This window comes from Excalfactoria chinensis, chromosome 13 (genome assembly GCF_039878825.1).
Source record: "Excalfactoria chinensis isolate bCotChi1 chromosome 13, bCotChi1.hap2, whole genome shotgun sequence".
In the NCBI taxonomy this organism is placed as follows: domain Eukaryota; kingdom Metazoa; phylum Chordata; class Aves; order Galliformes; family Phasianidae; genus Excalfactoria; species Excalfactoria chinensis.
Window position 1 is genome coordinate 1,298,348 of NC_092837.1, and position 14,574 is coordinate 1,312,921.

A 14,574-nucleotide genomic window follows, 5' to 3' on the forward strand; every position below is an offset into this window, starting at 1 on the left:
CTAGCAATTACTCTTCTCTTGCAGGGTTGTTCCTTTTCTGCAGTTACTCAGGACTGACAAAGATGACTTTTACCTTGTGAAATGTTAGGGGCTCTGTCGCAGCTCAGGAAATAGAGCTGCAGAGGCTCCGGCTCCTTCCTGTCATAAAACTTTTCTCCTGAGTTTAGTCAGCCAGTATTTTTACAGCAGTGCTGTTCTTACGCTTCTTTTTTTTTCTTTCTTTTTTCTCTGGAAATCCAGGTGGATTTTCTCTTGTGGTCGCTCTATGGCTGGATGTCCTTAGCCCTGTTGTGGGGTTTCTCACCTCCGCAGTGCTGGGAAGGGGAGGGTGGTGGCTGTGACCCCACGGAGGTGCCGTGCAGCGCAGTGCTGTGGGAGCAGGGCTCACTTCCTCGCCTGGTGTGGTGCCAGCTTTGTACGTGCAGTTCTGAATCCCATTTTCCCGTTTAGCTGCAGAACTGTTTGCGTCATGTGCTCGTGTCTCCTTTGCTGCCTGCCATCTCCCCAGGCTCTGCAATCCTTACTGCTTTCCAGGTTTCTTTCTCCAACTTTGTTTCAGACCTCCTTTTTTCCCTAATGTGGTGAACTGCATTTGCTTCCCAAGTGCATTAGGGTTGTAGTGCTTCAAGTTGTCCTGTCTCTTGTTCTTACTTGATTTGTTAATTCTTCCTGCTGACAAATGTGAAACCCAGTTTATTAATAGCACCAGGTACCAACAGGTGAAAGAAACTCTCGTGTGCTTGTGCTGTACAAACAGAATAAGAGAAGTTCTTGCCCTGAAGTCTTGAACTAATTTTCTTCTGTTAACAGCTCATTACTAACGTTTGCCTGCACTTGGTTCTGTTGAGGTGTGGTACCAGCCCCATCCCTGCCTCGCTGAACAGCTCACAAACCCCATTTATTGATCTCTCTTCATCGAGTCAATCTTCCTTTTTATTTATGATTACTGATATTAAACAATTACTGTTAACTCAAACATTTTAGTTGCCCAAGTTTTAAAACTAAACAAATTGACAGTGTATTTTTACTGATGTTGCTATCCTGTAATGATCATATTTTTCAGTACAGACTTATTCCAGATCTCTTCCTGCTGATAATTCTGCTCCTCTGCAACCCAGAGCAGCCTCTTGCTTTGTATTTCCTTACAATTACAGGGCAGAATAAAGACTACGTGTAGCAGCCAGCCAGCTGGCATAATGCTGCAGCTCTTAAAGCTGGTATTGTGGTTATTTTCATGTAAAAGACCAGTGATTCCCTCCTTATCTGCAGTTTCTGAAAGTGGCTTTAAGATGTGTATCCTTTGGGCCGGAATTGAAACTGTCCTCAGCTGCTACGTTTGGTGACTCTTTAGTGGAGGAGCAGAAGGGAATTGTGTGTTCCTCTTCAGAGCACATTCCTTGTGGCTGGGAGATGTCAGAGCACCTGTGTTAAACCACAGGGAATTCCAGACTCGGTGCTTTCAAAGCTTTTTCTACATGTGGTGCTAAAATGAGGAGGCACCCAGGTTCTGGTACCCCATAACTTTGTAGTCTTCAAGAAACAAAGGTGGATGCTTGGTGTAATTGGATTGGATAGTGCATTGCTTGATGTTGTTTGCCAGATGGTGGTGGTCGCTGCTGGCCTTCCCTACAGGTGATGGTGTGTTTAACTTCATTAAAGCACCACCTGCTGCATTTCCAGAGTGGCCTCTTCAGGCAGTCATTGTTGGGGCAGAGCTGGGCTTTTCCTAAGTTGATACAAGGCAACAGTAGAGACCTGAGTGTGCGTTCCTTGGTGTTCTGTGGCTTCTTTTTAGTATGCCGTATCTGCATTTTTTAACTATTAGCGATACAAACAGTGCTGTTTTATATCTCTCACAATTAGGACCTGGCCAACAGTGATGTCATAGGCTTCCATCTCCAAACCTCACTTCTTCCTCCAACCCTGACCTGCCTGTGTTTTTCCATCGCCCTCCCCATGCAACCCCCCATGGCAGCTCCTGCCTTGGCCACCTGGTTGTGCCTCCGTATTTCCCCTCTTTGGGTCTTTAGGAGATTGTTGGCATGGGGACTGTGTGCAGTGCAGCGCTGTGCTGCTCTTCTGATTCCTGCCTGAGTTAGCTTTTCTAAATGAACCTTTACCTTTTTTAAGAAAAATGGAAAGTGTATTAGAACTAAATGCTGAGAACGCAGTGTGTCTAACCAGTGACCAGTTACAGAGTGCTCTTCAGACACAAAGAGTTGTTTGAGCTTGCCCTTAGCTCTGTAAGATTTCAGCGGGGTGAAATGGGATGTGCTCCATTCAAGGTTCTTGCCTTAACAGCTTTGGTTCTCCAACACACTGAATTCTCACGCTGCTGAACACCGACTCTCTCCTGCCATCTCACCGTGGTGCTACAGTACATAGGAATCTTTTCAAGAGCCGAACTGTGACAGAACCGTAGTGTGAATAATAGAAGGGTGTTTCAGGCACAGAGACCATGGATATGAGAACAGAGGAGCTGTTCTGCTGCTCTTCCAGCATGCATCCCTGGGGTGGCAGGCCCCAAACCGCAGGCAGGCACAGGCTCCCAGATAAGCGCACAGCCACCCTGAAGCCATGTAAGGCAATGTGAGCATAACTGGTCCTCCAGCAGCAGAAATCTGGAGACGAGCTCTGACAGCGTTATTTACTGCAGCTGACATTTATAGTGGGTGCTGCTCTGTTGCTGTAGGGCTGCATGGAGCTGTCAGATGCAGAGTGCCCTTTTCCTTGCCTTACTGAGGTCCTGCTGCAGGTGGCCTGTTTGAAATGACTGCTGCAAATGACCAGTGTAAATATTAAATGCTTCTATATAAATTATGCTTCAGAATGCTGATGTATGCTTCCACGTATGTCACTAGCTATTCAAATGTCATAAAAGCTCAGTAGCTGGTAAAAGCTGTGCGCTTTTATATATTCACATATATCTCCTTGTTTCTGCATTTAATTTAATTTCCTGAAGACGTTAAAGAGGTTTTGTTGATGGAAGTGCTTAACTGGTTTTAATCAGACTTTGATGTGCACAAATCATTAAAGCAAGTTGGATGAGGAGATAAGAGTCCACAATTCTCTTTGTATAGTTTGGCTGCAGAGCAACTAATAGAATATTTTTCCTGTATGGGAGGGTAGAATGAAATCCAGAGAAGCCACATCAAAATGCTTTGGTGTAATGTTATGTCTCTGTGGGCAGAGGAATATAAACCATAGTTTTCTGACAAAATCTGAAGATGTCATTATCAGTTTTCCATTGCTAGTAGCCTAAACATTTCCTTATTCAAAGATAATTAAGAATTGCTTGGTGGAAGTCCAAATGTGAAAAAGTGAGCCTTTAAGTTGAAAATTTTGGAAGAAATGAGTAAAGATGCGTTCAAGGAGTCTGAAAGGAGGAAAGATTGGCAAAGTTTGTGTAGCAGGTGGGACTGCTTTGGCCTAAGTGGAAAACAGTGGCTTTGGTGGAAGCTGTTTTAATGGAAAATGCTTGATTTCATACAGATACAGTTATTTTACTTGCCTGACTTTGGAGGGGCCTTCAGGCATGAAGATTGGACAAGATGAGATACAATGAGCACGATATTTGTACTATCTTACATCTCTTTTTGATGTGCTGGGTGGTCCCGTATGGCAGAGAGCTTACTGATAGATTTGTTTGTTTGGAGCAGGTTTTGTTTGCGTATTTGGGTGTGTGGGTGCCTGCTGATGTTAGCTGGTTTGTTTTGTTCTCTGCTGCTTTTTTGAGACTGACACTGAGCCTTCCAGCACAGAGGTGGTTGATGTGCTGGTGGTGGGATGGTGCATCGCTGCTCTGGTCTGTGTTGGCTGCAGGTGTGAGGTCATGGGGCTGCTGCTCCTGTTCAGTATTGCTTCCAAGCGCCTGGTGAAGTTTTGGAATGGTTGCATTTCAGTTTGTTCTTACGATGCAGACGGGTTGGCATAGTGAACATGGTAATCCCCACTGGTGCAAGTGATAGTTGTAGGTAGCTTGCAGAAGGTGGAGTGAAAGGTTTCTTCCTGGATTACCTCTGCTGAAATATCTGTACCAATTATATTTAATGAGGAAGAAATACAAGTGAGGAGTTTGTGCTGTGATGCATTCTTAGCCAGTAATTAGCAGAAATGCTTTTTGCTGGGAGTTCAAGCAGGATTCATCTTAAGTTTGTTAATTGCTAATAAGCTCCTAGAGAAAGACTTTTCTTGGTTCCTTTATCTCTCCTTTCTGGTTCCTCTAATTGTTTTTGTGATTGTAAGAAAAAAGCCTCACGTTCTGTTATGGCCACATGAAGCAGGAGCTGCACCGAGGTGACACGTACGAGGTGACATGTACCGATGTTCCCTGGTGTCATTTCCTGCAGCTGATCAGCCCAGGTGCTGTTGGTGCTGCCCTGGGCACACCACATTGTGCTGGGTCAGAGCGGAGGGCTGTGGGCACCCAGCAGCACACGTTCCTTTAGAATAGCAGTAGGGTGCTGCTGGGGATGGTTTACTGTCAAACAGAAAAGCTAAAGGTGGACAAAAAAAGTGCGTTTTCATCTTGGTTTCTGTTTAAGAGAACTACAATGTTTGAATCTCATTGGTTGGTGTAATGGGGTGATTTCTTGCTAAGTACAAACACAGAACACACAATCTGTTTTAACCCAGTGTGCACCTCAGTACTTTTAAAATGATGATGTGTAAGAAAACAGTGAGTCATACATTCAAAAATTGTTCTTTGCTCTTACCGTGCTGATTTTGAATGGATGATAGATCCAGTTAATTGACAAAACCAGTAAAGAATGTGCCTCCTGTGCCAGACAGGGGAGGAAGGCCGAGCTGCTGGGCTGAGCTGCTTTGCCTCCCCTCTGCCCTCCATGGCTGTGGGGCTGCAGAGGGTGCAGCATGCTGTGTGATTCCTGTCACACCTGGGAGCAGTTGTACTGTTAGCTGAGGCTCTGTGGATGGGTTTTTGCCTTGTAACACACTGACACAGCTGCAGGGCTCTGGCCTAACCCGGCCTGTTGCTTTAAGGGTTTCGAAATTCCGCTGAGTTCTGGCAGGAGTTTTGCAAGGCCGCTTGTCTTTTTCCTTAATTTCATACTAGAAGAAGTGTTAACGTTCTCTCTCGTGGCAAGATTCATTGGGTCTCACTGATTTTAATTTATGCATGTCGTTAGGATTCTACGTTCTGCAGTTTTGTTTGTTGGGCTGTTCAACTCTAATTAGAAATACGTTAAGAGTGGCAGCCCTGAAGCAGCATACACAATGCCTGTGCTGCTTTATCACACAAAGGAGTCAAGTTTGCATCTCAGTAGACAAAGACTGTACGTATCTTCTGTGGAAGACACCTTGTGACAGCTGTTACCCTCTGAAGAAGCCCCTCAGGGGCAGGGGCCTGCAGCCACCGACTGCACAGGAGCGGGACCTGCGTTGGGCTTCATCAACACCGCCTGGATATGGTAACACTGCACAGCATGGCTGCTGCAATAGGGCCCTGTGTAAAAAGAACTTTGAAAGAAGTATGAAATAAAACCTGGAAACGCATTGAAGGGAACGCAGTGCCAGCGGTGGGCAGGATGGCAAAGTGGACCTGGGGGCGTGGGGTGGGAGGGCGGCTGCCCCACGGCATGGGCAGCTCTACAGGAGAGACGTGCTCTCATTAACTGCCTTGCACGGCTCAGTTACTGCTTGTGAGCTGCTTCCTGAGCCACTTGTGAATCCTAAAGATGGCGTCATAAGTGAAAAATCCACTTTTTGTGCAAAGTCCTCAGTAAGGTTAGGCACAGGGTGGGTTAATAGCCCCAAGGATTTCGTTACGGATGCTTATGCTGTGAAGATGTATCAAATAAAAGTGGTGTTTAGAAAGTGAGCTGTGCTTGAAGGAGCCCTGAGCAGGGGCAGAGATGCTCTCAGTATTTGTGCAGTGTGTGGAGCAGGGCATACAGCTGGGAACAGTTACACAGGGCCTCGGTGCTTAATGCAGTGGCCGAATTTATCATCTCAAAACTGTGTTTGTTTTAGTGTGTTCTGCAGCAGAATTCTCGAGTCTTGGTTATGATAGGAAGATAAATGTCTTGCGAAAAAGCACAGACAGATGATCTTTCAGTAGGACTGGAGGAAATGGCAGTTAAACCTGTGTAATGTATGTGATAATGTTTTCACTCCTGCCGCTTCTGTAGTTCTGTTAAACAGAAGGAGGAGGTGAACCTTGTAATGAACGTGATGCTCCCCTTCTGCCCTAACACTCTCTTTGTTTGGGTGGCATTTTGTTCAAACGTTCTGTACTGCTTCAAATCTTAAACAGAACATATTTATCAGAGGATTTCTGCTAAGATCCTTTCTTAATCCTTATGTTGTAGAGTTCATAATACTCAAATGTAATGAGACCTTATAAGACAGTAAATTAATGTGAGGAAGTCAGAACTCTTAATAACCAGATTAATGCTGGATTTCTGAATAGGTATTGCTTAATAAAATTTGAACACCAATTCTCATTGTTTCAAAGTTTAAACAGAAGAGCAAGTAGGCACAGGAATTCTGTTATTAAGTTTCTGTCCAATTAAACCGTAGAATATTGTTGGGAAACTATTATAATGCGCTTGGTTGGCCTGTGTGGACATGAAGAAATTGCACGTAGAAGTTTTGTGTTCACGGTGCTCCATCTTTGCATCGTGCAGAGGTAAAATCTGCTTGTGAATGAGCACTGCAAAGATAAGAAGAACGTTGTTTGAATGGAAGATCAAATGGGGTGCAAGTATGCTGAATTGAGTCTTGTGTGAGAAACAAAATTGTGTTCTCAGCAGAAGGCAAAATCCTGCTGCAGTGGATCCTCACCACAGTGCTTGCTTTCCTGTTATCTTCTGAACGTAAGACATCAGAACTGGATTTCATTGGCTTGGTTGAGAAAGTGTTTTATCCCTGAATGTGGTTTTGTTATAGCAAGACAAAACAAACAAATGAAACTACAAGAGAGATTGAAGTTAAAATTCTGCTTCGTTTTACAGTAGAAATGAACTTTGCTCGGCTTGCAAGAGTTTATTGAGTCTGGCTTTTCCTATCTGCCTAGGAACGCTGGCTTGGAGTTGTGGTAAATGCAGAACTTGGTATTTTTGGTAGATGATGGCTTTGTAGTATTGCAGTTTTCAATCTTTGCCTTCAGGAGTAACATCCCTCTTGCTGAGCTTTTCCTCCCCGGGGTCTGCGCCCTCCGTGCGTGTGGTCGCTTGGTGTCTGAATGACCCCTTCCTCTGCTGTTTGCATTCCCCGGAAGAGAAGGGGGGAGCAGGGCATTGTGCTGTCGGTTGTTGGATTTCCCTCTTTCTGTACCCTTTTCAGTAGTAACAGGACAAAAAGGAGCGACTGACGCTGGTGGCCTGTGAGCATCTCTACTGTCTGGGAAGAAAAGAAAGCTGGGAGAGCCAGGCAGCTGCTGCCTCATCCTGTCCATAAAAGGAATAGAAAAAAGAAAGCCAAGCAAAACTGATCGCTTCAGATCTGCTTTTTTTTTTTTTCTCCCCCCTCTCCCAATAGGAGATAGGGCACGTTTCTTTCTAGCACTGCTTTGGACGCTGGCTGCCAGCCTTGTGCAGGAGTCTGGCTGGTGATGTGCAGTCCCTTGGTGGGTGCCTTGCTGAGCTGAGAATGAGCTGCAATCACTGCTTTGTTCTTAGATCTCCTCCTCGACAGTGACACAAAATAACCCTGACGCCTGTGTGAGGTTAATCTAGGGGAAGGAGTGGTAGTGGATTCTGATGTTCTTGCTGCCCAGTAATATTGTTGCACAGAATATGGAGTTGTTGTAAAGAAGGAGTGGTTTGGGTTCTCTTAGCCCTTCAGTAAATTCAGCATTTTTAGGCTATTTCAATAGTGTGTTTCAGAGAATGACTTAAAACTTCATTTTAAATCAGCTTTGCTGCTGAAATTAGAATTTTCTTATTTTATTTAGGTTCTAAAATTTGCTTACAGGGTGCTTACCTTAATCTAAATATTATCTTAGCATCTATGTGCTGGATCTTGGGTGTGATGGATAATACATCCGTCTCTCACCTGAGCTTGTCTAATAAAATATGTTGTGCTTACAGAGCCTTTTCAGTTCATGAAGGATCCCAAGTCCTTTTTTTTTTTAATAGTCAGTGCTGAGTTAAATCATCATGATAGTTCTTTTATCCATTGCTGAAGGGTGGTACTTTCTCTAATAGAACATGCTAGCTATTTGATACTTGGGTAATCCAGTACAACATTATGGACTGGAGGGAGGAATCTGGCAGCCAGAACTAAAGGAGCAGGATGTAATTACCTGCATCTTCACTTGGCTGGGACACTGGAATTAATGAGCTGCTCTTATTGAAGTACAGAGTTTTTCCTCAGCTAAGAGTGGTGAAGGATTTGTGTTCTCTGTCTGAGAAGCAGTGGCAAGCCCAGGCATATAGTGCTTTCTTGGGGATTTCTGCACTTTCAGAGCTGATCAGGAAGGAGCAGCGCCCTGTAGCAAACTGCTCTTCCCTCCCTGGTAGTTCTCATCAAACATTAACCTCACCTAAGGCAACTTTTTCCTTTCTCTTTTTTTTTTTTTTTTTTTTTTTAAAGCTGCCACCCTGACTATATGTACAAAGGTGCAGGTACAGCTCTGACAGTACTTTGCCATCTCACTGTTGTAGGGTATGGGATAGTTAAACGTTAGAAACATTTGAATTTATCTAAATGGTGAAAGTCTGGTTGGTATTTGTATTGTATTACTACTACAGTTGTATTTGTATGTTTTTTTTATCAGTTACACAGACCTGCTGACAAAACTTTGGAAGAAGGGATATCTCTGTTAGAAACGGGGTTATGTTTTAAAAACAAACAAGGCAATCTTCATTCTCATCAAAATACCCAAACGAGGTTATGGTTCAGGCACATTGGTGCCCTCACTGTGTGTGCCTATCACAAACGCATAGATGCTGAGCTCTAACTTCAGAGCACTTCGGGTTTAGCCAACCTTTCCTCTTGTAGAGCAGATAACATTTGCAGTTGGAGCCATCCCAAACTAAATACCCCTCCCTTGCGGCAGAATACCAGTGCTGTATTAACTAGAGCTGATGGAAAACTTCAGCCATTGTGTTGAAAGGTGGAAGGGAGAGAAGTAAAATGGAACCCTTCATTCCTTTCAAAGCTTTTTTTTCCTTTCTTACTGCTTCTTAACACATGAATATCACTTAAAGTCTCTGTCACTTCTTGTTTTAGTGTTACAAAACTCTGTGAAGGCTGCTTGGGTGGTTGTGGTGCTTCTGTATTTGTGAGATTGTGGTTATCCTTAAACTTCACCTGGAGTTTGTGCTGCTCTGTGCAGGGCTGGAGCACTTCTGTACAAAATGGTTTGTGGATTTTCTCAGCAGTTCTCTTTCTCATGACTGTAGTGTAGAAAGCTGTAAGTTAAGGCTGTTCACTTTTATTTGGTAAGTATTACAGTGTTAGTGACAGCTTCTGAGTGTTTCACTGTTCTGCGTGTCAGTGTTTCTGTGTTTGCTGTTGTTGTGGAGCAATGTTGTTCTTTTTGTTTATTGTTTGCCTTATTAAACTTCTTCCTTTCTTACTGCTCCTATTTCAATACCTTCATACTGAACTGACAGAGTAGCATTGTTTGTGTGGGATTGCTTGTGTGATGGCTGGCTCAATAACAGTGCTGTAGGGGGTGCGGGAGTTGGGAGAATGGACAAATCCTGAGATATTAACTGTCATACAAGCACAGAAATACATGAAATAAGCAGCAGGTATCTCTTGGGGGGAGCGGCACTGATGCAGTTTCTGGCATTTTTAAAATGCTTTGTGAAAACACAGCATTCCTTGTTATAAACAGGATTTCCATCTCTGTTTCTTTGAAGAGCCGTGTTGGGAGCTGTGTGCACGTCGTGTCTCTGGCTGTGTCCTGTAGAAGTGCTGCACGTCGTCTGTTTGTTCCCTGTTCTCTCTGAACACTTTATCGTTAATGGGCAGATGTTGTCAAACAGAATTGGTGTTCGGCACAGCCCATTGGCCGCTATGGGATACGTGAGCTGTTTGATTTCTATTGTGGTCAATTCAGACAGGGGGAAAGAAATGATATGAATGAGGATGTCTCAAAGGAGGTCTTGGTGCTGTAAACATGCTTTGAAGGCCCACCAGAGCTGCACTGGAGAGCTGTGGGTTTGGGACTGTTGTTGTGTGGTGTGCAGGGAGGGCTCCCAGCAGGCACTGCCCTGCAGTGGCTGCCACGCGCAGTGCAGGAGGATGGGGAGATGCTGCTGTTGGGGCGTTGCAGATGAACTTGTGCAAGGACAGCTCTTTGATGCCTGAGGCGGTTCGGGGGGATGAGAGGGCAGGCTGCTAGTCCTACACCTTACCCAGCGCTTGGCCGAGCGCTCTGCTCTGTAACAGCACTGCTGGTAAAACTCCAGGGATGCGTGGGTGGCTTTTTCGTTTTTTTTTCCTGAACTGGGAACATGATCCAAAATTCCCATACATGGGCTTGGTCCTGACACCCTGGAGCTGGAGTGGTGGGCAGGGCAGAGCAGAAGTTCCATAATGCTGCTTGGAACACCTAAGGTTGCAATTGCTTGAGTAAGCCATTGCCAAGGCCACGGCCTTCGTGGGCTGTGGTGAGCAGCAGCACCAAAATGCCTTTATAAGAAATGAAGATGACATTTCTAGTATAGGCGATGTGAATTACACTCTGCTCAGTCCATTTAGATCAGCAGTTAACGGTGTGTAAAGAATAAACATAAATGTGTTTGGTATCAAATGTTTCTGTGAATTTCCTGCTTGAAGTGCTCGATCTCTTTCAGCTCTTCAAATTGAGCTGGAGAAGAGAGGCACAGAATTTGGATGCATTCAGTTCCATGCTGAGATCACATTCTTGAGTGCACTGTGCAGGGTGCAGCATGGCTACCTGTGTGCAGAAATAATGAGTAAAGCATGTGGAGCTAGACACTGAATATGGAAATACTGTGCTGTGCTTTAGGCCTGTTCTCTAATTTCTTTTAATTTTTGCACTTTTCTTTCTCCAGATGTGGAAATTAAGGTGATTTTGGTCCTTGCAGCGGGGCGTTAGTTTTGCCTCCTTTAGCCTGGCTCTGATCCTGCTAGGAGTTCTCACATTCGCTCAGGCCTCCCAGGAAGAGGGAAAGGGAAATTATAGCAGGATCCTGTTTATAGCAGCAGGTACAAACCAACAAGTTCTTGTTTTCTGCTTCCAGGCCTGGCATGCAGGGAGGGAGGAGCAGAGAACTGCGATCCCATTGCTGGGGGTGGGTTGGGGAGGTGGGGGTTTGGCAGCTGTTATCCCCCTCCAGGAGAAGCCTGAGCCCCAGAGGTGGGTGCAGGCTGGCCACCCCCCAGCTCAGGCTGCCCTGGACCCAGCCAGCCAGCCCTGGGCAGCACTGCCAGGGCCTCACTGTTCCTCAGTGACAACAATGTATTTTTGGATAGCAGACTGCAAAAGGTGGACATAATTACATGTGTTCTGAAGAGTAACTTTTGCAATTCATTTAGGCTGAAGTTAATTGCTAGCAGTATTGGTTTACTAGGCAGGCTGTAGTTGTTTGTTTTTCAGTGTCCCACTACTGCTTATTTTTCCTGAACAAAGGCAGAGTTATCTGCTGTTTCATGGCTGTGTAAGAGAATCATAGAATCACAGGGTTGGAAAAGACCTACGAGATCATCCAGCCCAACCAAGAAATAAATGTGTCCAAAAATTGTCCCAGATGCAGCGTTAGAGCCCAATCAACATGAGCTGAATTCAGTTATTTACATATTCTCTACTGGTTTGGTTTTAATAGCTCAGTACACATCGTAGGTGCTTAAAATATCTCTGTGTAGAGATCTGGAAGAGTAGATCAAGAAGTCTAATTTGGATCCCATTCAAATCACTGATTCTCCTCCCTTCCTCCATAACAAAATAAAAAGTAAACATACCCCCAGTGCCCATACAGCCCAAGTGACAGCTCATGAAGATGCTTTTCACTTGCTGTGTGCTACAGAAGGCTGGGCATGAGTGCTAAGAGCAGCACTCTGCTGATGAGTATTTGGGATAACTCATTTTGCAGAGTCAGATTAGTTCTGGTTTTGCTCCAGCTCTGAACTGGGCGAGTTCCTGCTTCAGTGTTCCGGTTGTGTGACACTGTTACAAATGCTGAGTGTCAGCTAAAGAGTTGCAACAGATGTTGATACAGTTTTGAAAGGTGATGCTTGCCACTGAAAGAGCTAGTGAAGATCCTCGTGTTAAAATGTAACTCTCTACTTGTAAAGTGTAATTATTTTCTTCTAAAGGGATAGCTGCGTATGATTCACTATCTTAGTGCTTTTATTGAATGAACTACCCGAGGGTGGGTATAGATACTCTGTTCCCTGCCGAACATTTTGCCTTCTGTAGTTAAACGTCATAGATCCTAAGGGTTGGCTTTAACAGGTCACTATCTATGATTAAATCTGACATTTGTTTCTGCTTAAGTCTTGGATATACAAGAAATCTGAAGGAGGAAAAAAGGAAAAGCTGTTTATACCTCCAACTTTCAAAGCAGGTTTACATTCTGCCATTACTGTGAAAACTATTTTGGTAGTCTGGCTGCATTGCAGTGTGCAGGGCCTTCCCTCCGCTGTCAGACTTGCATTCACTTGCACGAGTTCAGCTGATTTTAGCACAATTAGAGAAGAAGTGATTTTCATACGTATGTTAAAAGTTAGCATATTCCTAGGTTTGATGTCAGTGTCACGTTGGATTATGCTGATGCTTTTAGCTTGCTTACAGTGCAGGTATTTCAGGGAAATGAAACAAACTCGCACCCTAAAGCATCACACATTTAAACTTACACCGGGGATTTCTTCTGGTTTTGATGTCCCTGGGGGCAGAGCAGTAGAAAAAAAAAATGAAACCAAGTGAGTAAGAAATTGCAGTGAAAGCTCAAATGATTTCAAGGTGAAAAGCACAAATAATGGTTTTTTAAAAGCTGAGTGGTAGGTGGAAGTTCCGCCTAGAATGGAGAGCTGGTTTTGTAGAGCTTTCAGATGAGCTCTGTGACAGGCTTATCACAGAATGACCTGTGTTGGAAGGGACCTCAAGGATCATGGAGCTCCAACCCTCCAGCTTATGATGCTGTATTTTTAATAATCAGGCAGCTGTCTGAAAGCATGAAATAATGATTTTCTGAGCAGGCACCTTTTTCATTTTACACTTACATTGGAACAGTATTTATGTTCTGGATGCATCTACCATCATTTTGTAGATCAAAAAGGCACTTTTATAAATCTCTTAAGGCAAAGTACGGCATGGCACATACAAAAATGAGTTAGAGACCTTATTTATACCTTATTTTGTTTACTCCTGTAAGTCCTGGTGCTTTATGAACCTTAAAGGAAATCATTGCTGACTTGTTTGTGGATTTTGCATTGCTGTGATTTGACACATTGCTATTAACGCAAGCAGCAACACCAGGCTTCCAAGGAAGATTTGTAATACAGAGATTTCTATTCTTTTAATCTGCATTTTTGCAGTGAGAGAACACTGTAAAGTGATGCGTGCAGCCTGTTGGGCTACCAGAGGGGCTGATCCTTCTGGATTTCCTGGAGCCTGGACAACTTCTGGCCGCTGCATCGCAGTGCCAACAGAGCTGAAGGCTCCAACTTCCAGTTGTTTGCCTGAGGACTCTGTGATTTATTTATTTAACTGCATAAACTGTCCCTGTCAGGAACAGATTGTAGGTTATAGCTGCTCCAAGTGTGAAATGTTTTAAGCTGGACAAACTTCTTTTCAGTTTTGAGGAGCTGCAGTCAGCAGGGGGTTCTTACCTGGGATCTCGTAGCAGAACAGGGTGTGCTTCCATCCTCCTCTTTCCTTCTGTGACCAGGGAATTGTTGGTTGTTTTTTTTCAGCAACATGAACCGTGAAGACCGAAATGTGCTGCGTATGAAAGAAAGGGAAAGGCGAAATCAAGAAATCCAGCAGGGTGAAGAAGCCTTTCCACCCAACTCTCCTCTCTTTGCTGAACCATACAAAGTTGTGAGTTTATGCCATTTGTACAAATGTGTTTTGTTTTTTTTTGTTCTGTAGCAGAAATTGTATGGAAATATGTGCTACAAATCTGTTTTTGTCTGAAATCTTTTTAGGTCCCAGTTGTCACCTTAACCAGCATTTAAGCAAGTATTGAAACTAAGGATGAAGAGTTAGTTACTAACTAGCACCATAGGCAGATTTATGCTAATACTTATGAAGCAGGGACTATTTTCAAAGGAGGAAAGGGATAATGAGACAAGATTATTTATTTTTTAAAGAAACCCTTTATTCTGCTTCTGCTGCAGTGATCATTAAGTGGTACCATTTAAGGTTTTTATTATACAGTTCAAAACTCACTTCGAAAACAAAACCATTCCCTTATCTCTGTTTTGTTTGCGGGAGATCAAGCATTGAAACTGAAGACTTTTCTCCCTCAGGAGGGAAGTTGTGAGTTGTTTGATTCCTGTCTTCCTTTCTGTTTGCTGTGCCTGATAACTAAACCCTACAAGTATGAAGCTAACTAAAGCTGGTTGGGATACAGTAAAACTGATTTGGAGGGCAAAAAAGAAACAACACAAAAAACCCCAACTGGTTTTTCA

At 43.9% G+C, this 14,574-nt stretch overlaps 1 protein-coding gene across 5 annotated transcripts in view; it reads left to right on the plus strand.

The window, feature by feature from the left end:
• Positions 1 to 14,574, plus strand: part of AFF4 (ALF transcription elongation factor 4) — a 49,292-nt gene that overhangs the window by 3,348 nt on the left and 31,370 nt on the right. For 3 of the 5 annotated variants that reach the window (XM_072348029.1, XM_072348026.1, XM_072348027.1), the window contains exon 2: positions 13,855 to 13,981. In XM_072348029.1, the coding sequence (XP_072204130.1) occupies positions 13,859 to 13,981 (123 nt within the window). In that variant the 5' untranslated portion in view covers positions 13,855 to 13,858. Of the gene's footprint in view, positions 1 to 10,994; positions 11,149 to 13,854; positions 13,982 to 14,574 lie in introns of all 5 variants that reach the window. The other 2 variants (XM_072348028.1, XM_072348030.1) reach the window with 1 other exon arrangement.